Source organism: Geotrypetes seraphini, chromosome 2, assembly GCF_902459505.1.
Source record: "Geotrypetes seraphini chromosome 2, aGeoSer1.1, whole genome shotgun sequence".
Taxonomy (NCBI): Eukaryota; Metazoa; Chordata; class Amphibia; order Gymnophiona; family Dermophiidae; genus Geotrypetes; species Geotrypetes seraphini.
The window spans coordinates 289,808,514-289,832,558 of record NC_047085.1 but is presented as its reverse complement, the minus strand read 5'-3'; the positions used below and the strand labels follow the sequence as shown (position 1 = coordinate 289,832,558).

Here is a 24,045-nt window from a genome sequence, read left to right as displayed (position 1 = left end):
ACCTTGCTGAAACATGCTGTTGTAGGAGTTTTGTTATAATATCTGATAAGGTTAAATGTATTTTACAATTCAGAGGTAAAAAACATATTTTATAATCCATTGCAAGCAATATACTTAAAGTAAATAACTCTGTGAATTGCCCCAATCTAAAACTGATTTGCAATAGTCATTAGAGTAGTTAAGTGAAGCTCAGCTGATAAGACATTAATAATTATAGGAACTGACTTGGTTAATGAAATGTTGTGCTGATGCTTCTTTCTGCCTCAGGTGGTACACTTTCAAATTAAGTATCAAAGGTTCACTATAAATAACTTAAACCAAGTTCAGAAGCTTCCACTTATTCAGACTCATTTCGATCAGCTTTCTATTCTGTTTCCTAAGGAAGTACACAATGGTCAAACTGAAGCTGCCAAACCCAGGCTTAGAAAGTAGGATACCGTCCCTTGAAGAGCTCGAACAGATTGAGGAGAAAGAAGCAAATGAGAGACCACAATGGGACAACAAAGCTCAATACATGTTAACTTGCGTAGGGTTTTGTGTGGGGTTGGGAAATGTATGGCGATTTCCCTATCTCTGCCAGAGCCATGGAGGAGGTATGTTTGCGCATTTTATCCTTTCTAGAAAATGAATATGTGCAGCCTACAATTACTAAGAGTGTGTAATGAACATTTGCAAGCTACAAAAGGTTAGATTGACTACATAAAAAAGTCACTGCATTAGTGTGCACTAAAACAGATCAGTGCACATTATTTACTTCAGGTCCCACTTTATGCAGTCATACCTATTTACTAAATAATGTGTGGTAATGATGATAATGCTTTCTAATGCTGTAGCATCACTTTAGTAAAGCCCTATAAATGTAAGTAAAATGTTTAGGAATAAATTAATCTTTGAAAGGTATTAATATAGGCCACATCTTTTCCAGAGAAGAGAAATTGGCAAAAACTAATGGACATCAATTGAGGTTGAGGGATGGTAGACTTAAGAGTAATGTTAGGAAATTCTTTTTCATGGATGCCTGAAATGCCATCCTGAGGGAGGTGGTGGAGAGGAAAACTGTGATGGAATTCAAAAGAGAGTGGGACGAACACAGAGGATTTCTAATTAGACTAGGAATGGGCAAACTTTCATGGTTTGAATCCCGCAAAGGAGATGGTTTGGATAGGCTGGAGTGAGCTTCAACAGCAACTCCAGTAGTTGGAACCTAAGGACAGAACCGAATGGACTTCTAAGGTCTAAGGCCCAGAAATAACAAAGAAAAAAGATGTTTTAATTTAATCATGAAATTGTAATGAATGTAATTACAAGGCAGACTGGATGGAATATTCAGGTCTTTATCTGCTTTCATTTACTATGTATATATTCACGGATTTCATCAAAAGCAAACATAATATGTCAAAATTTGTAGCAGCCAAATTCCCGTTTCAGCAAAGGTCAGCATAGGAAAGAAATACAGATTTTTCAGATTTCATCCAGTGCTACTCTTATGCATACATTCTGGTTCTGACTTTATTCAATAACAGTATTTAAGCAATAATTTGTTATATTTTTTTGTCTATTTATTCAGTAATCCTGTATGTTTCAGATTTTACATTCCTGGTTAAAACCAGGGGTGTGTGTGTATATGTGTGGAGGGGGGTAGGGGCTGTCCGACAGGAGAGATTGGGCATTTCTCCTGCTGGCGATCATTTGGGGGTTGGGGGGGCTGTCCGGCAGGAGAGATTGGGCATCTCTCCTGCCAGTGATCATTGCGTGTGGCTTCGGGGGTGTTCGGCAAGAGGAATTGGGCATCTCTTCTGCTCTAATCTTCGGAGGGGGGGGGGGGCAGGTTCCACGATTCTCTAACCGGTGCTTATGACAGATGCTAGTTAGAGAATTGTGCTGTTAGGCGAAGGCCTGGCCCCTCCTATGCCTAAAAGGTATTGATTTGGGCATTTGGGACTTGGGCAAATTTTTGGTCGAGAATATGTTTTAAAGATAGACATAGTGGCAATTAAACACCTGAACGTGCAGGTAGGCCATCCTCGAAAAAAAACCACATTTTGGACATTTTTTCAGAGAATGGACATTTCCCTGCTACCGACTTTGGGTACCTAGCGCCTTAGGCCTATAAAATTATGCCCCTCCATGGATTTTGAGATCAACATAAAGCAGTGGCAATCAATGTTTTTAAATGCCAGCTCCTGTAGCTAAAAAAAAAATCCAATTGATATTTAATGCTGTTATGGATAGTGGTTGGCACTGAATAACCAGATAAATGCAGACCGTGCTATTGTTACCCAGATAGAGGTGATATTGAGCCCACTATCTGGATGGCTAATTGGATAAAGTTAGGACAGTCTTTTGCAGTTATACAGTTAACGGACTGAATATTGTTGCTAACCTCAAAACTTCTGGTTTCTTTCTAATTTTGTCCCTGGGAATACCTCACTCCACAATTAATGTGCAGTCTACTCCCAGGACCCTTCCACTAAGTTTTGATAACCAAATGCAACAATCATGATCATCAAACAGGTTAAAGTATGAACTGATGGTTCTTTGTGTTTTTGTGGTTATAGGTCTTTTGTTTAGGCTGAAATTCAGAAAGTATTGCCCTAGGCATAGAAGCCAACTTTTCAAAATGATTGGGGGTGCTCAAGCTCCTCCCCAGACCCTGCCCAAGTTCCACCCGCCCATCCCCACCCTGCACCCATAATAATAGTACTAATTGTAATGCTATTTTTCCATATATACATACAATATAATCTTATCAACAATACATAATGGTTAACCACAAAATTAAACTACACTGTATTCTTTTCAACATTCATTTCTACCAGAACACCTGACCTTGGTTACAAATGCAGAGCACAGATAAATGCTATGCAAAAACAGGACCACAAACTAAAAGTCCTAATATACACAATCTAAACCCTAAGATGACAGACTCTGCATGCAGTACAACACCAGAGAAATAGAAACAAATGCATTTCTTCCTAAAAAGTGCAACATATTACTCCTGGTGGAAATCTGTGCAAAATGTTTATAAATTCTACGCACTATTTCATAATTATGCAAAGTTCATTTGTAGTGATTTGTGTAGAATTCTCCTGATGCCTGAAGTTCCTTCCTGCCTTTTTCTCTCTCACATTTCAGCCTCTTCAGTTTCCTCTCTCACTCCAATTGCCTCGCTCTAAATCCTACCCGTCTCTCACTTGTACCCTGAATCCACTCATTGGCCCCCATAGTCTGGCATCTCTTTCCAATAAATTCTAGGACCAGATGGCTACAAATATCTTCCTCTCTTTCAATCCCCTTTCTGATCTAAGAATCTCTTGGTCACTTGTATCCTGAATTCTATGAGCATTGGAGCAGCGTCGGATCATTTAGCGCTCCAAACTGTCATAGTAACCTCTACCTCATCTTAGGGCTCCTTTTACTAAGCTGCGCTAGCGGTTTTAGCGCACGTGCTAGACGCTAATGCCATGATTGAGCTGGTGTTAGTTTTTGGCGCATAGCGTGGGGTTAGCACGTGTTAAAAAATGCTAGCGCAGCTTAGTAAAAGGAGCCCTTAGTGAAAGGGGGCAGGGTAAGTGTTGCTGAATATTGACTTTCTTACTTCTAATGCTGGTGAATGGTTTATATATTAAGATTTATTATTGCCTTTTTGAAGAAATTCATTTAAGTTGGTTTACAGCAAATGTATCTGGACACAGTCAATTTACATTTGTAGTAGTAGTAAAGTGTGACTATAATAAAACACCTAATTATCAGTATAGTACACAGAATACCAATCTAAAACTGAGACAACACAAATAAAATCACACTATACTCATAATACAGTGGTACCTCGGTTTACGAGTGCACCAGTTTGCGAGTGTTTTGCAAGACGAGCAAAACATTTGCAAAATCGGCGCCTCGGAAACTGAGCGTGGCTCGATTTACGAGTGCCCCCCTGCGATCCGGCAGCCCCCCGGGGGGAAGGGTGCCGGATTGTGGGGAGGGGCCTTCGAGGGGAGCAATGCCGGTTCTCATGGGGGGGGGGGGGGGATAGAGCAGTGCCGCTGGCCTCGGGAGGTGGGAACGTATCAAAGCGAGTTTCCATTATTTCCTATGGGGAAACTCGCTTTGATATACGAGTATTTTGGTTTACGAGCATGCTTCTGGAATGAATTATGCTCGTAAACCAAGGTACCACTGTATAATAATAATGGCAATAGCAGCAGCTTGGTACCACTAAGGAGAACGAAGGATTATGGTAATGATTGATAGAATTATTATATTTTGATATACTCCTTTTAATATACAAGGTTTCTTTAAAAAGTTTCCACACTTTCATATTTTAACTGGAATGATTGGGGCTTGAGAAATGGTAAGATGGCGTGTCATAGAATGTCATGTGACTAGTCAGTCAGGCAAAACAGGGTGATTATGTGGAAAAGTGATGTCATTCCTCATATGTAAGAGTAACTTACAAATTGAATAAAACAATAGTGGTTGGTGCTGAATAGCCAGATAAGGCCTGATGGACATAATATTGATTAATCTTTGCAGCTCAGGAACAAGCTTTACAAATAAACCTCATGAATGTGAATATTCAATATATTTTGATTAATAGCAAATGTATACTGTGTAATGATAAAGTTGAAACCATTTACCAGCTGCTTAGTAAATGTAATAAACTTGCCCAAAAGGACTCCAAAAAATAACAGGGTAGTCACAGTGCTCGTGCAAGAAGAACAACTTTACAGTAAACAAATACTTGTGTAACCACCAAGTAGAACAAGTAGAAAATGAAAAGTCAAGATTTTATAGGACTTTCAAATTCAAATGGACTGACCATTTGGAACATAACTTACTTATTATCACAGCTGCAGTGGAAAGGAAAATAGAACATAAGATAATCGTTATAGTCAGGACATTCTGTTACGAAATCACTATCCAGTAGAGATTTGTGGTTTTTCTCTGCTAAAAACAAATAGGCAGAATGCGGCTCCTTCCTCCTCCCCTACTTGGCCTTGGTTAGGTACGGTGGCTTCTTCCTCCATTGAGTTGGCCAGATGGTAGCTTCATTGTATATTACCAGGCTGAGCAAACATTATTGCCTTCTTCCTCAGTCTAGGTTGTGAATAAAAAGGTAGCTTTGGAAACAATTTTTTGACTCGCAAGGTCAATCTATATTTAGGCTAGTTTGATAATAAAGACCCAAATTATGCTACTTGTGCTTGCTTCTGTGGTAATGAGATGGCTAAACAAAAAGAACCACCCTAATAGAAGGAGAAACCCTAATAGCCTAGCCCACTTTCAGAAGAGGAAAATTGTAGAAGTGGACTAACCCAAGATGGCTACCAGGAGGCGCTATATTTCTCATGAGTCCATGGGCAAAGCTAGGGAGAGTGGATTGGTGGGATGAGCCTGACGTTGAGAGCAGATATTCATTAAGAGCAATTGGCCCAAAAATGGGGGTCCTGGTTTATATTCAGGTCAATGCCCCCTCCTAGAATTTTTTAAGGCTACCGCTGCCAGGCTCTGCCCCCCCCTTCCTCCTCCCCCTCCTCCTCCTTCCTGCTCTATCTTCATACTTCTGCCAATCTGGTGGAGGTGCAGCAGGCAGGAGCAAGCTTTCTGAACTCCTGCCCCACTGCTAACCGGCTGCGCGGATCCACTCTGTTCATCTCAGCAGCATGAGCAGCAGCACGATTTGGTGCTGTTTCTCGGCACTGAGCGGCTTCCTTACTGGCTCCCGCAAATTCTCATGAGATCCCACCATCCACCAGCAATCAGCAGAGGTATGAAGATAGAGCAGAGCCTGGGAGGGAGAGTGCAGAGTCTGACAGGGGAAGGAAGGGTGCTGGGTGCAGTGCCTGACAGGGGAGGGATGTGGGGAAGGAGGCTAGGTGCAGAGCTTGTTAGTAAGGGGGCTGGGTGCATAGCCTGACAGGGCAGGACACTTGAATATTAAGCCACCCAATTTATATTTGAGTCAACCATTTTTCCCCCTTTTTTGGGGGAAAAAGGGGGTTTCGAATTATATTCGGATCGACTTACATTCAAGTATATACGGTAAGCTGAAAGAGAAGGTTTTTCCTTGTTGAACAGACCAGCATTTGTAGCACAGAATGTTTAATCCCATGGTAGATGTTTCAGGATCTGCAGCCCAATAGGAAGAATCAGGGTTGTGAAGTCGGTATACCAAACCTTCACTCTGACTCCAACCCTGATCCTGTCCCTAACCTCTCTAATTTTCTACTTTCTGACTTTGACGCCTACTATGTAAATCTAAGAGAAATTTGATTAAGTTCAGAAATGTAAGATTTTTAATGTAAAATATTAGGGCTAATAGACCGCAAAATATATTTGAAACTTGAACAAAGAACATGACCAAATAATGTATATAAGTATAGATAAATTTAACTTATAAATTTGTAAAGTTTTCAGTTTGAAGCTGGAATCAGTACATTTTTACTGACTCCACCCATAATTGCTTCCGATTCCTACTGCCCAAATCTTCATGCTTTCCTCCACATGGTTTGGAGGCCAAATAAAGTCACATTTTATGAAGCATGCATGTACAGGTCTGTAAACCTTGTTTGCTCTGCTCGTTGTAAGAGAAAAATTGATTTTTATTTAAGTTCAAAGATCAAACTTATTTGATATACCACCTACCATAGGTGTCGGAACAGGGGTGGCCTCCCCAAAAATTGCTGATGCTTTAGTTCCTCCTCTTCCTCCCTCCCCCCAGTGGGCCCCTGTGGCACCATCAGCTCCAGACTTCCCCACACCTGCCTGCTCCCACCCCGGATCGCTACTATTTTAAATGTTCCAGCAGCCACGGCACAGCATCCACCAGATGAGACTTCTGCCGTTGGCATGCCCCGGCACTCTTCATGCAGCAGCAACTTCCTGTTCCCGCCTAGGCAGGCGGCTGTTGCATGAAGAGTTCTGGGGCAGGCTGAGGTTAAGTCGCCGCGGCTGCCATAACATTTAAAACAATAGCGATCCCCGGGGGGGCAGGTGTGGGGAAGTCTGGAGAAGCAGGGTTAGCATTAGGAGGGGAGGGGGGTTTGAACAGGGGAGCTATGCATGCCAGTCCAACGTCGCCTTCAACACCGACTCTGAAATGCCGGCTACGGCCTCCTTCCCTGCGTTTCTTAGATGGGAAAGGAAGACATAGAAAAGTAGATTTTGAGAAGAAGGCAGAAAAATGTAAGAAAGTTGAATGTTAAGTTAACGTCAAAAATAAATGTAGGGCAGAAAGTGAAGAAGGAGAGAAAAACAGCAAATGGATAAGAAGGCCATGGAAAATACAAGAACACAGTCAGAAAGAAGTGCAACCAGAGATTGGGAAAAGATGATTAGATCACCAGACAACAAAGGTAGGTAATATGATTTTATTTTCAATTTACTGATTGAAATGTGTCAGTTTTGAGAATTTATATCTGCTGTCTATATTTTGCACTGTTCAGGAAGAAATTAATTTCTTTCTATTTCTCAGGTGTTATAATGCATGTAGAGTCTGGCATCTTAGGGTTTCATTTGTGTATATTAGTACTTTTAGTTTGTGGTCTTGTGGTTGCATAGAGGTTATTATCTGTGTTCTGCATGTGTGACCGAGGCTAGGTGTTCTGGTAGGAATGAATGTTGAGAAGCATAGTGTGCTTTCTGTAGTTTAATTTTGTGTTTAACCATTATGTATTGTTAATAAGATTATATTGTGTGTGTATATATGACAAAATGAATGGGAAAAAAATGGTTTTACAATTAATACTATCATTATTATGAGGGTGGGGTCAGGGCGGATATTTTGGGTCCCCCAAACAAAGCGTTCCCTGCCTATGCCACCTACAATAAAAAAAGAGCAGTGATTTATAATAAAACATCAATAAGCAGAAAATATTCAGCCAAATACTAGCTGGGCCCTGCTACATACTAGTCAGGACCCATATAAGCATATACAGTACGGGTATCTCAATCTCTCTGAACTCCATCTCTCCCTCCTGAAGCTTGCATTTCACAAGTACTGTGAGACTTAACTAGGGGTCACCACCACAACTATTTTTTGCCTAGGCCCACAATGGGCAGGCGTGAGTGTGTATCGCTCTTGCCTACATGATCTCCCTAGACCACCAAGGACCTTCCAGATAGACCTGGGGGCCTATGAGGATGGGAATGGGAGGCTTCATCTTCAGGGAAGGAAGGAGGGAGATTGGAATGGAGAGGAGAACCAAACACCCAGAAGTCACTTTCTGGAAGCTAACTGGATACCAGCCAATATTCAGATAGTGCCTGGTTAGCAAGATGGCTACAGTTAGACCATCCTAATGTGACTCAAAGGAGGAATTTGAGGTATCAATCTTCTATAATAATCCTCTCAAGCGCACATGCACACTTAAGAGGATGTGGGTAGCTGACAAGTGCTGTGTCCGTCTGTGGCCAGCGGCTTACGCGCATGTGCCGGCTTGGCGCACCAGAGGGCAAGATGAAGGGGGTGCAGAGCAGTGCCTGGTAGGGAACAGGTCCACGAGTCCCCCCTCCTGCACCAACCGCTGCCGCTCCTGTTTGAAGCGGCCTGCTGAGATTTGCGGCCGGCTGTAGTGAACCTCGCAGGCCGCTCTCCACATGGAGCACATTCCCTCTGATGCGATCGCGTCAGAGGGAACATGCTACCATATGAAGAGTGGCCTGCGAGGTTCGCTACAGCCGGCCGCGAACCTAAGCAGGCCGCTTTGAACAGGAACAGGAGCAGCGGCAGCAACCATGGATGGATGGATGGATGGAGGGAGGGGAAGAGATAAAGAAGTGCTATGGAGCAGGCAGGAAAGAGGGCTGCTCTGGGGGGAGGGGTGTGCTGGGGGCAGACAGAAATTGGGGGGGAGGAACAGATGGGAGGCCACGAAGCAGGCAGGCATTGCACAACAGGGGGAGAGAAAAAAAAAAAAAAAAGAGAGCTGCTCTGGGGGGGGGGGATGGTTGTGCTAGGGGCACACAGCAATCATGGGGGGGAGGAAAAGACGGGGCCACGGAGCAGGCAGGCATTGCACAACAGGGGAAAGGGGGCTGCTTTGGGGGGAGGGGGTGTGCCGAGGGCAATCATGGGGGGAGGAATAGAAGGGGGCCACGGAACAGGCAGGCATTACACAACAGGGAAAAGAGGGCTGCTATGGGGGGAGAGTGAAAGGGGGCTGCTTTGGCAAGCAGTGGGGCCAGTGAGACAGACAGAAAGAAAGACGCACAGACAGGGGACCTGGGAGAGACACAGACACAAAGAATGACAGACAGAATCCAGGGAGAGAGAGAGACACAAATAAAAACAAAACACAAGAGACAGACATCTACTCTAGCACCCGTTAGTGTAACGGGCTTAAACACTAGTTTAATAATCAAGGTTCATTTACATTTGATTTATCACTAAATCTGTTTACAAAGCGATGTACAATATAAAACATAAAATATAGATATACAATATTAAAACTCAGTAACATTAGCTTAAGACAGGACAAACTTGAGGTGGAGGGAAAGAAAGGGAAAAGATTACATTTGTCTTAGTTAGGAAAACAAATAGGGAAAAAAACATAAGGGAAAGGGTTGGATTAAAAATTAAAATGCTAAGAAAAAATTAAAAATATTAAGAATTAAAAGCGTCTTTAAAAAGGTGTGTTTTCAAAGATTTTTTTTAAAAGAATGTAAATCTCTTTCGATTGCAATAAATTGTGGAAGAGAATTCCACCATTGTGGGCCCCTGGCAGAGAACATATCTGCTCTTCTTGTTCCTATTGTTTTCAAAGAGGGTATGACTAATAAATTTTGGGAGGATGATCTTAAAGAGCGAGTGGGATTGTACGGAATTAACATTCTTGATATAAACTGATATAATGGAACACATTTAGGCACAATGCAACCAGCCCCATAGGTCTCACAACTGAGTTTTTGAATTATGGAATAGTACATACAGAAGAAGTTACCATAAATAAGAGCAGAGGGGGAAAGAGAAGAAGGGAAGTAGAGCAGTAGAGCAATGAATGCACAAGAGAACCAGAATTAGATAAGGGTGAAATAATAAGAATCCCAGAAGGGAAGCAAAGAGCTATTGTGATTTTCTGGAGTAAATAGATAAATCTTTGTACATAATGAATGGGTGTGAAAGGGACTTGTATGCTTCCTTTTGTAGTTATAATAATAATAATAATAAAACAGCTTATATACCGCAATACCGTGAAGTTCTATGCGGTTTACAAAGATTAAGCAAAGGTACAAATTGATTGACTTTAAGAGGGGAGGAAGAAAGAGGGTTAATAGGACAGGAAATCCATTTTTGAGGAGAGAGTGATCAATAGAACAAGTTAATTGCTATAGAGGGGAGAGAGAAGAGAGGATCAGTTGTCTAGATACTTTAGGAACAGGTGTGTTTTCAGACGTTTCCTAAATTCCTCATAAGTAGTGGGCGAAAGCAATTGTTCTAGGTCTTTACCCCATGATGCTGCTTGGTGCGAGAGAAGATGTTCATGGTGTTTTTTCAGTTTACAACCTCTCACTGGGGGGGAAACGAAGTTGGAATGTGAGCTTCTCTTGTGTCTGTTGGCTGAGAAGACAAAAAGGTCAGTTATATATTTAGGGGCAAGTCCGTGTAGTGCTTTGAAGCAGAAGCAGGCAAATTTAAACTTTACGCGCGCCTCCATTGGCAGCCAATGCAGCTGCCGGTAGTAGGGCGTCACGTGGTCAAACTTCCTCAGCCCAAAGATCAGTTGGACTGCTGCATTTTGCATCAATTGTAAACGCTGCATGTTCTTTTGGGAAATTGCTAAATAGGCGATGTTACAGTAGTCAAGTAGACTCAGTACGAGGGATTGGACTAGGGTTCTGAATGCCGCTGTATCGAAATAAGCTTTAATGGATCTGAGTTTCCAGAGAATTAAAAATCCCTTTCTGATCAAAGAGTCCACCTTGTTTCTCATGGTTAGGCACTGATCCAAAGTTACACCTAGTATCTTTATGGTAGGTTGGATAAGGTAATTAAGATTGATACATAGTGGTGATTTGGTGTCAAGCGAATGTGGCGAAGCAACGAAGAAAGTTGTCTTTTCTGTTCGAGCCTAAAGGTTGTCATCCAGTGCTCCATCACGTTTATGGCTTCTGAAGCTTTAGGAATAGTTTCAGAGCTAGAATTAACGAATGGGATGATGATCGTAAAATCATCTGCATAACTAAATAGTTTTATCCCTAACTGGGTTAGCTGCGTGCCTAATGAGGACATGTAGACGTTGAAGAGCAATGGAGATAGCGGAGACCCTTGTGGCACACTGGATGGATTGCTCCAGGTATCTGAAAGTTCATAATTAAAACGTACTTGATAAGTGCGAGACATAAGGAAGCCACGGAACCAATTTAGCACCTTGTCCCCGATACCAATGGCGTCTAGGCATTGCAGCAGTTTCCTGTGGTCTACTAGATCAAAGGCAGAACTCATATCGAATTGCATAACCATGGCATTAAGGCCCTTACTAAACAGTAGGCGCAGATTATACAACCACAAAGTGGTTTTACATATAGGTACTTCAAGCATTTTTCCTATCTGTCCTGGTGGACTCACAATCTATCTAATGTAACTGGGGCAGTGGAGTGACTTGCCCAGGGTCACAGGGAGCAGTTTGAACCCATAACCTCAAGGTGCTGAAGCTGTAGCTCTAACCACTATACTACACTCCTCAAGAGAATACAGTGGAGGATGAGAAGGGGATGGGGAAAAACAAAAATTGTAAATGGAGAATTACTAACTCACTTGTGTGCCATTGTTAAATATCCTAAGTTCCCTCAAAAGCTTATGAAAACAAATAGGTTTTTAATGCAGCTTTAATATGTATTCAGCTGTTTTAATTTGTAGTGACTGGGGAAGTGAATTTCAATCTATAAGTCCCATAAGCATAGTTTGTCTTCTTTGTTTGGGGGGAGGGGGCAAGTGGCAGGGAGGTCAGATTAGTGATGGTGGTGGGGACCTTTTTTGCCTCCACTCTATTGGGCATTGATTAGCCTTCTCTCTCATCCATCCCCTAAAATGTAGACTTTCTTTTCCCCCCCAAACAGACACTATCAATCTCTATTCCCACCCACTCCTGCCAGACCTGTCTTCACCAGTCTCAACCTTGGCACAAATTCAGGTGTAGCTGCAGGAAGGTGACCATAAAATGTTTTAAAACCTGTTTATTTTTTAATTTATATTTATTTTCTTATTCCTTTTTCGTTATTACATGTTTCTTCTTTACCTCTGATTTTTAACATTTCTTTTGTTATCCATTTTATTCTTTCAGCATTTTAGATTTTTCCATCCTGCTGGAACCTATAACATAAGCAAGAGAGGATATTTCTTTCATTTTCACTTTTTCCTTGTTTTTGTTTATCCCACCAATTTTCCTCCATTCTCTCACTCCCTTCCTGATCTCTCATATACATCCTTTTTCTGTGCCTCCCTACTTCTCCGTAATTTCCTTATCCTTCAACTCTTTACCTCAACTCTTCCTCCACCCTTCATTCCTTGCTTTTCCCCTCTACACTACCCTTTCCTTCTCTTTATTTCTGCCCCTTCTACTCATCTCTCCTCCTCATCTTTCTCTCAGCTCTTCTTCCTCTACTTGCATCTCTCTCCCTTCCCCTTTACTTACACCACCTCCCCTCTTGCTTTTTTCTTTTTCCTTTACCTTCTCTCCCTCCTTTATCTTCCATTCTCCTTATCAGACCTTCCCTTATCTCTCTCCCATCTCAGCACATTTTCTCCCTCTCTTCTTTCTCTTCCTCCTCTTGGCGAACTCTCCCTCCTCCATCCTTCCAGCACAATTCACTTATAAGAACATAAGAATAGCTATACTGGGACAGACAAATGGTCAATCTAGCCCAGTATCTTGTTTCCACAGTGGCCAATTTAGGGCTGTTTTTTTTCTGAGTTACACATTTTGCTGTACTCTTTTATTCTAGCTATTAAAGAGGCATATAGCAGAGGCAAAACATTAAAAGACCTTAGCATTTTACCATCTGTGTTATCTTAATGCACCTGCTATTGTACATAGGACATTATCCCTGCAGATACTGTTCAGTTTGCTTAGTTAATGCAACCATCAAAACCATAGTATATCCAGCCACAAAGATGCTGTATTATTTGAGACACTTCTCTAATTGCAAAACTGAGGGAGTGATTTATGCAGCATTATGCTCCTGTGCCTGGATGTATATTGGTAAAACCAAAAGAATACTCAGTAAATGACTCATTGAACATCATAGCCAATTAAAAAAAACAACAACATTTAGCAAAACCTTTGGTCGAACACTCTGTTCAGTTTAATCATTTTTTGAGGATTTTAGATTTTTGTGTGCTCGAACAAACCATAGACACCATGGAGAGAAGAAGACATAGATAAGATCCTGCTGAGAATTAAACAAAGATTAATTTTTCAGTTTACGATTATAATCCCTAATGGAATGAACCAAGATGATGATGCGGAGGACCTAAAAGAAATCTGTGTACCTGAAAGATGTACTAAGCCAAATGGACAAGTTAAAGAGTGATAAATCACCTGGACAGATGGTATGCATCCCAGGGTACTGAAAGAACTCGAACATGAAATTGTTGATCAGCTGTTAATGATTTGTAACCCGTCATTAAAACTGTCTGAAGTACCTGAAGATTGGGGAGTGGCCAATTTAATGCCAAGTTTTAAAAAGGGTTCCAGAGTGATCCAGGGAATTATAACTAGAAAGCCTGACTTCAGTGCCTGGCAAAATAGTGGAAACTATAATAAAGAATAAAATTATAGAACACATGCACAAACATGATTTAATGGGACAGAGTCAGCAAGGGTTCAACCAAGGGAGGTCTTGCCTCACAAAATTGCTTGACTTCTTTGAATATGTAAATAAATAGGTGGATAAAGGTGAGATGTTGGCAAAGGATATCCACAATAAATATGCATGAGATAGATTTGAATCTCAAGGAGAGAGTGCATGCAAATCCATCTCATACATATTCATTGTGGATATCCTGAAAACCTGACCTGGCTCCAGCTCTCAAGGACCAGAATTGCCTACCCTCTAACAGTGTATCTAGATTTTCAGAAAACATTTGACAAAGTTCCTCATAAGAGACTCCTGAGAAAATTAAAGAGTCAAGGAATAGGAGGCAATATTCAGTTGTAGATTAGGAATAATAAATGACAGCAGATGAACACCTGAACGGTCTTTCCAGTCTGCCCATTAATTATTCTCATTGGAAATACATGATTAAATCTGGGCCATAAACTAGAGTCCACCTGGTAATGTCCTAGGTTCCAACTGCTGAAATTGCCATCCAAGCTCACTCCTGCTTATCCAATCATACTGTTGTTTGCAGGATATCTACTGTAAAGTCTGGCCAGTAGCGTCCTCATGCTCTAATAGTTGAATTCCAAGTTAGTTGAATCCCCAGCCCATTCTAAACCGAATTACTACATATGGGACACAAACTGTACAAATTTGTCCCAAAACCGGCCTTAGTTCTTTAATTTATCATTTGTTTGTTTTCTAAGTAGAGATCCTTTGTGTTTATCCCAAGCTTTTTTGAATTCCATCACTGTTTTTCTCTCCACAACCTCCCTTGGGAGAGCATTCAAGCCATCCACCACCCTCTCCATGAAAAAGAATTTCCTAACATTACTCCTAACTCTTCTTCCCTGCAACCTCAAGTTATGCTCTCTAGTTTTAGCATTTTCTCTTCTCTGGAAAAGATTTGGTTCTATATTAATACTTTTCAAGTATTTAAATGTCTGTATCATATCTCCCCTGTACCCAGTGGCGTACCAAGGGGGGGGGGGCGCATAGCCAGCCAGGTCCCCTTACCTTCGTGGTGCTTTTGCTCGTCCAACCGACCGACAACAGGTCCGGCCTGACAAACCTCCCTGCCCTGTGGCCGCGACTCTAAATTACCTTCTTACAGCAGCTGGAGTATTGAAGCTGTGTGTGGCTGCCGTAAAGGTCATCTGACGCAACCGGAAGTTGCATCAGAGACGACCTTTACGGCAGCCATATGCAACTACAACGCTCAGCTGCTGTAAGAAGGTAATTTAGAGTCGCGGCCACAGGGCAGGGAGGTTTGTCGGGCCAGGCCTGTTGTCGGTCGGTCGGGGGGAGAAAGGGAGGAAAGGTGGAGTAGAGAGGAAAAGACACTGAAAGCACATGGGGAAGAAGGACGCTGAAGGGAAATGGGGAAAAGACACTGGCAGGGAAGAAGACAGAGATGCCAGACTATGGGGGGAGCAAGGGAGAGGCACAGTAACAGAGCAAATGGAAGACGCAGAGAGAAGAGAGAGAGTGGATGGAAGGAAGGAATTGAATGAGAACATAAGGAAAGCAGAAACCAGACAACAAAAGGTAGAAAAAAAAATTCTATTTTTTTTTCTTTGTTTTTGCTTCAGGATAAAGTAGTATATTAGTTGTGTTGATAAAAATTTATAAACAAAGCCCTGCCAGCTGAACATCTTTCTCCAGTTCAGCAGCCAGAACTTTGATTTATAAGGAAGGAATAAGCTAAATATTGCAGTACTGAGGCTTGTATGGATGCTGCGGGGACAGTGCAGTGACGGGGACAGATTTTTTTCCCCGTGCCATTCTCTAGTGCTCACGTCAAAAACTTTCCTCTGACTCAACTTCCTGTTTCCGCTTTTGACTGAGCACCGCAATGCTGATCTGAAGTTCTGTTGGGGTAGAAGGAGGTAGGGGTAGAAGGAGGCCCGTTGCCGATCTTAAGTGTCATCGCCGTGGGGGGGGGGGGGGAGCTGCAGATCTTGTTGCCAAAATTGGAAAGGTGAGGAAGGGAGAAAGATGGGCCTGTGGTGGATGGAGAGAAGGGGCAGATGATGGAAGTGAGGAGAGAGAAGAGGGCAGATGATGGGGGAAAAGGTTTGAGTTAGGGAAATACTGGAGGGGGTGAGGGAAAGAGGTGGCGAGCTGTAGGTAGACAGCAAAAAAGGAAATTGATGAGAGGGTAGTAAGAACATAATCTAGATGGATGCAGAAAATAAATTGAAAAGGAAAATGAGGGAGGAGAGGAGAGAGATGCCAGACCAATAGGGGGGGGAAGGAGAGATGGAAGGGGGAGGCATAGTTTCTGGAAGGGGCATAGAAGGAGAGAAGATGCCATATAGGGAGGGGTAGAGACGGCAGACAGTGGACGGAAGGAAGAGAGTAACAAGAAGATGAGGAAAGCAGAAACCAGAGAAGACAAAAGGTAGAACAAAAATTATCTTTTTATTTTATTGCTTTAGGAGATGTGTCACTGTTTCTGTGGTGTTGCATTTTATGCAGAGTCCAGCTTCTAGCTGGTTCAATTTAACCTTTGTCTATGTATTTCTATTTTATCCCCCCTTTTACAAAACTGTGGAGCGTTTTTTAGCACCAGCTGTGGTGGTTGCAACTCTGATACTCAGAATTCTATGAGCGTCAGAGCTGTTACCACCGTGGCTAAAATCCACACTACAGTTTTGTAAAAGGGGGAGGGGTTAGTTTGTGATGACATTCCATACTAGGCGAAGGTGTTTTCTGAGTTCTGTGTGTTCGAAAGACATGGTTTTCTGTTAGGATTGATCTGTACTAGTCTGGCTTATCTAGTTTTACAATGGGTGTATTGATGTACTGTTCACTGCACTATGTAAGATGCTGCCTTTTCCTAGGTACTCATGTGTGACGTGTGGCTTGTTAGTAAAAATCATGTTTTTCGTACAGAATATCATGTTTTCCACTCTCTCTCTGGGGTGTCCACTCTGTTACAAATCTTGGTCCCAATACCAATCCCTGAGGCAGTCCACTAGTCACCTTTCCCTCCTTCGAGCAAATTCCATTAACATCCACCCTCTGGTGTCTCTCCATCAACCAGTTTCTGATCCAGTTCACCACTTTGGGCCCTAACTTCAGCGCATAGAGTTTATTCAAGACCATCCTATCAGGAACAGTGTCAAAGGCTTTGCTGAAATCTAAATAAATTACATCTAGCGCATATCCTTGATCCAATTCTCTGGTCACCCAGTCAAAGAATTCAAATCAGATTTGTTTGGCACAATTTACCTTTGGTAAACCCATGTTGCCTTGGATCTTGTAATCCATTACTTTTTAAGAATTTCACTATCCTTTCCTTCAGCGAGGCTTACCGGCCTGTAGTTTCCCATTCCATCTCTGCGACCACTTTTGTGAAAAAGGAAACACATCCACTCTTTTCCAGTCCCGTGGAACCTCTCCCGTCTAAAGATTTATTGAACAAATAAATTAAAAAGGACCCGCCCGAACCTCTCGGAGCTCCCTCAATATCCTGGGATGGATCCCGTCTGGTCCCATAGCTTTGTCATAAGAACATAAGACTTGCCACTGCTGGGTCAGACCAGTGGTCTATCATGCCCAGCAGTCCGCTCACAGGGTGGCCCTTAGGTCAAAGGCCAGTGCCCTAACTGAGACTAGCCTTACCTGTGTACATTCTGGTTCAGCAGGAACTTGTCTTGAATCCCTGGAGGGTTTTTCCCCTATAACAGCCTCCAGAAGAGCGTTCCAGTTTTCTACCACTCTGAGTAAAGAACTTCCTTACGTTTGTACGGAATCTATCCCCTTTTAACTTGAGTGCTCTCTTGTTCTCTCTACCTTGGAGAATGTGAACAATTTGTCTTTATCTACTAAGTCTATTCCCTTCATTATATTTTTGAATGTTTCGATCATTTCCCTTCTCAGTCTCCTCTTTTCAAGGGAGAAGAGGCCCAGTTTCATTTTTGCAAATTGTTCATAAACACTTTCTTCTGTGAATGGTGCGGTATCCACTCCATTCTGAGGTGTGGTTATTGGACAAAAAAACACAGGTAGGGTTAAATGGACATTTCTCTTAATGGAGGAGGGTAAAAAGTAGAGTGTTGTAGGGATCTGTACTGGGAGCGGTGCTATTTACCATATTTATAAATTATCTGGAAATTAGAATGACAAATGAGGTGATTAAATTTGCAGATGACACAAAACTATTCAAAGATGTAAAAACATGAGAATTGTGAAAAATTGCAGGAAGACCTTAGGAAAATGGTTCTTAAACCTGTCCTTGGGGACCTTCAGCCAGTTGGGTTTTCAAGATATCCCTAATGAATATGCATGAGTGAAATTTGCCAATAAAGTAGGTAGTAGGCATGTAAATTTCTCTCATGCATATTCATTAGGGATATCTTGAAAACCTGACTGGCTGGGGGGGGGGGAGGGGTTTCCTCAGGACAGGTTTAAGAATCACTGCCTTAAGAAATTGGAAGACTGGGCATCCAAATGGCAGATTAAATTTAATGTGGACAAATGCATATTGGGAAGAATAATCCAAATCATAGTTACCTGATGCTAGGGTCCACTTTAGGAGTCAGCACCCAAGAAAAAGATATGTGTGTCATTGTAGACCAGGGTTGTTCAACATCGGTCCTAGAGGTCTGCAATCCAGTCGCATTTTCAGGATGTCTACAATAAATTTGCATGAGTTCTATTTGCATGCACTACTTCCATTGTATGCAAAAATCTCATGCATGTTCACTTGGGAAGTTCTGAAAAACCTAACCTGATGAGGGCTGAGGTTGGATTCCCCTGTTGTAGACACTACACTGTATGACCAGGTAAGACCTGGACTGGAGTAGCCCGATCCATGACTTGGGTCATCCAAGCCTCAGCTGATCAGTTGAATGAGGCATGGAGGGTAGAGGGGTGTCTGCATCAAAATAAAAAAGGTCCAGTACAGATGTTTAGTGTGAATTTTAAGATGACTTTATTTTCTGGCTTTATACTGTAGTGCAATTCAAACATACAACAAAAAAAAACCCTCTCATTGGTGGCTAACAGCCTGTTAGCCCACCATGCTTATTCACTTTACAGTTCAAGAACAAAATATGGCAACTTTAAACAGCTTGCCTCTGGAGCAATTCTCAGGGTGTAATTAACTATCTCACCCAAAGCATAGGCTTCTTAAATCTTCTGTTACACTTAGTAAGTCAGAAGCAGTAACTCTTTAAAAAAAAAAAAAAAAAAAAAAATCCTTTATTAAGTTTTCAAAACTAATACAAAGTGCCAGAAATTATACAGACATTTAATCATCAAAATAGCACTTATACTCAATCAATAACAATGCAGAAGAAAAATATCCTTCCCTTCCAACACATTTAATCAAAGAATAAACCAAAGAGAAAGCCCTTCCTCCTCCCACCGTGTCCTAGATGTGTATGGAAATAAACAAAAATTAAGACAAAAAACAACTATAATAACTCTTATTTGTTACCTTGTTCTGCAAGGCAACACCACATTATCAGAGACAGCTTTTATTTACCTCAAACTTCACTCTGTGACCATGCCTTCAAACATGCCTAATTCCTCAGGCTCCATTTCAATATCCTCTACTGACATTTCCATCTCATATTTAGTACCTTCAGAAGAAAGATTAGAGGCTTCAGGTCTGAGGTTTTCTACCTACTTGTTTTGGGGGATGCTGGTCTCTGCCTTCTGAATCCAGACTTGCACAGGTCTGCTTCTCCTCAAGGATTCAGGAATGCTGTTAGTTTGTGGCTGCCTCATTGGTCTAGAGACCACACCCTTTTCTCTAGCTTGTGGCTGATTGCCTCTCAAAACACCTGTGGTACTTTGCTAATGAGCTTGGATAGCTTTCCTGCTCACTAACCCTGCCCCCAGCAGAGCTGATTGCAGGATATAATCCCTTTGTGGGTTTTGCTATCCCCTGCCTGGTGCATGCTGGTACCTGTAGTTCATTGCCTTTAGCATTCCATACACTAGAACTAGGCAAGTATAATCAGGTCACTTTTGGGTTACCTTTCACTGGGGATAAATTCTGCAGGGCAATTTCCCTAACCTGCCTGCTCTTAGGGATAGGTTTAGGAATAGTTTTAGAGCACTGCAGGGTTTCTTCCAGCATGACAAGACTCTCCCTGTCACAGCTGAAATCTGCCCAGTGTGTTGCTGTGGCCAAAAAAGAAAACAGAATGCTAGGAATTATTAGGAAAGGGATGTTAAATAAAAACGATAAGGTCCAGAAAAAAGCGACTAAAATGGTTAAGGGGCTGGAGGAGTTGCCGTACAGTGAGAGATTGGAGAAACTGGGCTTCTTCTCCCTTGAAAAGAGGAGACTGAGAGGGGACATAATCGAAATGTTCAAGATACTGAAGGGAATAGACTTAGTAAAGACAGATTGTTCACTCTCTCCAAGGTAGGAAGAACGAGAGGGCACTCTCTAAAGCTGAAAGGGGATAGATTCTGTACAAACGTAAGGAAGTTCTTCTTCACCCAGAGAGTGGCAGACAACTGGAACGCTCTTCTGGAGTCTGTTATAAGGGAAAACACCCTCCAGGGATTCAAGACAAAGTTGGACAAGTTCCTGCTAAATTGGAACGTACGCAGATGAGGCTGGACACATTTAGAGCACTGGTCTTTGACCTGAGGGCTGCCCTTTGAGAGGACTGTTAGGCAGGATGGACTACTGGTCTGACCCAGCAATAACAATTCTTATGTTCTTATGCATCTAAATCACTCCATAGTATTATGTACAGTTTTGGTCGCTATATCTAAAAAAGATATAATGGAATTAGAAGAGGTTCAAAGAAAAGTAACCAAAATGATAAAGGGGATGGAGCTCCTCTCATACAAGAAAAGACTAAAGAATTGGGGATCTTCAGCTTGGATAAGATATGGTTAAGGGGGAATATGATTGAGGTCTACAAAATCCTGAGTGGTGTAAGAGTGAATTGATTTTTCATCCTTTCCAAAAGTACAAAATCCAGGGAACACTCAATGAAATTACTTGAGAATAATTTTAAAACAAATAGGAGGAAATATTTTTATACTCGATGAATAATTAAACTCTAAAATAATTTAGATAAGTTCCTGGAGGAAAAGTCCATAGTCTGCTATTGAGACTGACATGGGGCAGCCACTGCTTGCACTGGGTTGGTAGCATGGAATGTTACTACTATTTGGATTTCTGCCAGGTAGTTTGACCTGGATTCACCACTGCTGGAAACAAGATTGTGGGCTAGATGGACCATTGGTCTGACCCAGTATGGCTATTCTTATGTTATGTAAGAGCTAGATTTGAATCTGGAATATATGCTATTCACCCACTACCTCATGCTCTGGTCAGTAAGTGAGCAATGAACTTGCTTTCTACTAGCTTTTACAGTAATTTAGTTGCATTTATACATATTTATTTGTGTAGAACTGATTTCTATGTACTCCAGGAAGCAGAACATTTTAAAAGAAATAAGTAGTTTAATCTTTTGGTATTGTTTTAATTTGGCTTCTTTTGAAATTTATACCCTCTCTTTTACGAATGCATAGCGCGGGTTTTAGCACTGGCAGCGGCGGTAACTGCTTTGACACACATAGAATTCCTCTGAGTGTCAGAGCAGTTACTACCACTGCTGGTGCTAAATTCCACACTATGCATTCGTAAAAGAGGGGGATAATCAGGTTTCTGACAAGTTTTATTTCTTTGAGGAGGCTTCTTTTCAGGAAGTGCAAGATTCAGACTATTTCCCAATGTATTCTAGTCCTAAATAACATTAGAATTGTGCTGTTGGAACATACAAGATGGCCTCTGGAATGCAAAAGATTTCTTAGCATTTTAAAGCAGCAATTTTAATTTTTTTTAGCAATTTCAGAAAGGTACTACTTCCACTCTCTAAAGAGATGTTTTTTATCCATTCTGAAAGTCATAAAAAATCAACAAAAAATGATTTTTGTCTGATCAAGAAGACTAGGACTTGCTTGCCTGCATGAATGTGAGGAGAAAATAAGTCAGAAAATAAACCTTGGGTTTTAGTTAATGATTAGAGCAACCCAAGGTTCATTTACTGCAATATTTTCCCCTCATATTCATACAGATATTCAGCTGACAGGAGACAGCCTGCATAAATATTGCAGTTGGTGCTGACACCAAATATTCAATGCCAGGCCATTTCCAGTGACAGGCATTGAAAATCTGGAGGTGGGGGATGGAGGGTGGCTGGCATTAGCTTAACTGGCTAAGCAAATATTCAGCACTGGCTGATTAAGTTAATAGTGGGTCAATAAAGGCTTGCTGCTATTTATGCGGTCTGATTTTGCCTGCTAAACTTACACAGTCAGGCCCAGATTCTATAAAAGACGCCTAAACTTAGCTGCCTAGATCAGCATGCTCAGCCAATCTAAGCACCTAACTTAATTATTTAAAAATCTTAATTGGCAGCAGGGTACTGCAATGAATGTCATATTTAAAAGTCCCAGGAATACATCACTATAACCTGCTTATATTGTATGGTAAGCCCTCCAAAACCCACCCAAAACTTACTGTACCCACCTGTACACCACAACAATAGCCCTTATGACTGACTGCAGGTGTCATCTTTATGTAGGTACAGTAGGTACAGTAGGCTTTTGGAGGGCTCACTATACAATATAAGCAGATTTTAGTGACATGTGTACCTGGGACTTTTAAATAGTACCTTCTAGAGTACCCTTCTGCTCTGCTCAGCTGTCTGGGTGACCATCTGAAGCTGTTTCGTAGCAAGAAATGGTTTACTGTGTCAAATGCTGCAGAGACATTGAATTGTAATAGCAGCATTTGTCTTCCCATTGTTCTTACTCTAGCCACCAGATCTACCAGGCAAGTCTCTCTGCTCTGAGATTCTGTATCCATATTGAGAGGGTAATAGTAGGTTCCAGCATGTAAATATAGTCTTTCAACCGGGAATGCTATCAGCTTTGTCAGTAAGGGTATGCTTGCTACTGGTCTAAAGCTTGTTGGTTGTGCTAGGTCTAAGTTCTCGCCTTTTGGGATGGGTGAAAACCATCCTTGTTGTAGTGTGGAGTTAACCAGTTCAGTACTTCTGACATCTTGCAGTACAGGTAAGATGAGTATAAATCAAGCTGGCATCTGGTTCTGGATAATCTATTCACTAGTATTCTTACTTCAGTCATTGTAACAGTATTAAATGCTGTCCATATTCTGTCCATTGGTATACCAATTATACTATTTTTGGAAGTAGGCCAATAAAATGGTTGTTGGTCTTTGTTATAAGACCTTTGGGGATAGACTTAAAGATCTCAATATACATACTTTGTAGGAAAGATGGGAGAGGGGAGATATGATTGGTCCAACGGTCGGCTCGGGGGCCCGTTCCAGCGGGGCACCCGACACTGTCTTCGCTCCTCCCCCATGCCAGCAGGGGAGAGCCAACAGAGGAGGGCTGCAGTCCGGCCATCAGACCAACGGTCGGCTTGAGGGCCCATTCCAGCGGGGCACCCAACACTGTCTTCGCTCCTCCCCCATGCCAGCAGGGGAGAGCCAACAGAGGAGGGCTGCAGTCCGGCCATCGGACCAACGGTCGGCTTGAGGGCCCGTTCCAGCGGGGCACCCGACACTGTCTTCGCTCCTCCCCCGTTCCAGCAGGGGAGAGCCGACGGATGAGGGCTGCAGTCCGGCTATCGGACCAACGGTTGGCTCGGGGGCCTGTTCAAGCTGGACTTCAGTTTTGACTGTTTTGATTTTATTTTCAATTCTTTTTAGTTTATGATATATTTTTTAATCTCACTTATTGTTTTACCACTTATTTTGTTTTATTTTATCATTCAAATTTCATTTAAATTTCCCCAGAATTCTATTGTTTAACGGTTCCTCCCTTCTGCATCTATCCCTATCTCCCCTATTTTTTTTTTCAACCTTTCAAAGTCCTTTAGATCATTGTAGTCTTATTAGAATGTTTATTTTCTTATATTTTCTCATTTATCTCTATTTTATTTCTTCATTACTCTACTAATTGTCATTTTTCCAGATACTTTAGTTAGATTGTGAGCCTTCGGGACAGTAAGGGAATTTCTAAGTACCTATTTTACTTATAATTTTAATGCACCCTATTGTCTATTTTTCTGTAAACCGCTTAGAATCCTAACGGAGTTTAGCGGTATATAAGAAATAAATTACATTACATTACATATGATAGAGATGTTTAAATACCTACATGGCTTAAATGTGCATAAGTTGAATCTCTTTCATTTGAGGGCATAGGATGA

The 24,045-nt window shown here is 41.8% G+C and overlaps 1 protein-coding gene and 1 long non-coding RNA gene across 2 annotated transcripts in view; one reads left to right on the top strand and one right to left on the bottom strand.

Moving 5' to 3' along the window:
• The first annotated feature begins 336 nt into the window (after positions 1 to 336).
• LOC117353636 (sodium-dependent neutral amino acid transporter B(0)AT1-like) overlaps positions 337 to 24,045 on the top strand; it is a 111,769-nt gene continuing 88,060 nt past the window's right edge. Inside the window, exon 1 of the mRNA XM_033929806.1 lies at positions 337 to 593. Coding sequence (XP_033785697.1) covers positions 392 to 593 — 202 coding nt within the window. The 5' untranslated portion in view covers positions 337 to 391. The remainder of the gene's footprint in view (positions 594 to 24,045) is intronic.
• Positions 12,218 to 19,558, bottom strand: LOC117353637. The gene is made up of 4 exons (XR_004537993.1): positions 19,460 to 19,558; positions 18,557 to 18,703; positions 18,340 to 18,459; positions 12,218 to 12,310 (listed from the first exon to the last, which is right to left on the bottom strand). It is a non-coding gene; the product is annotated as an uncharacterized LOC117353637 (long non-coding RNA).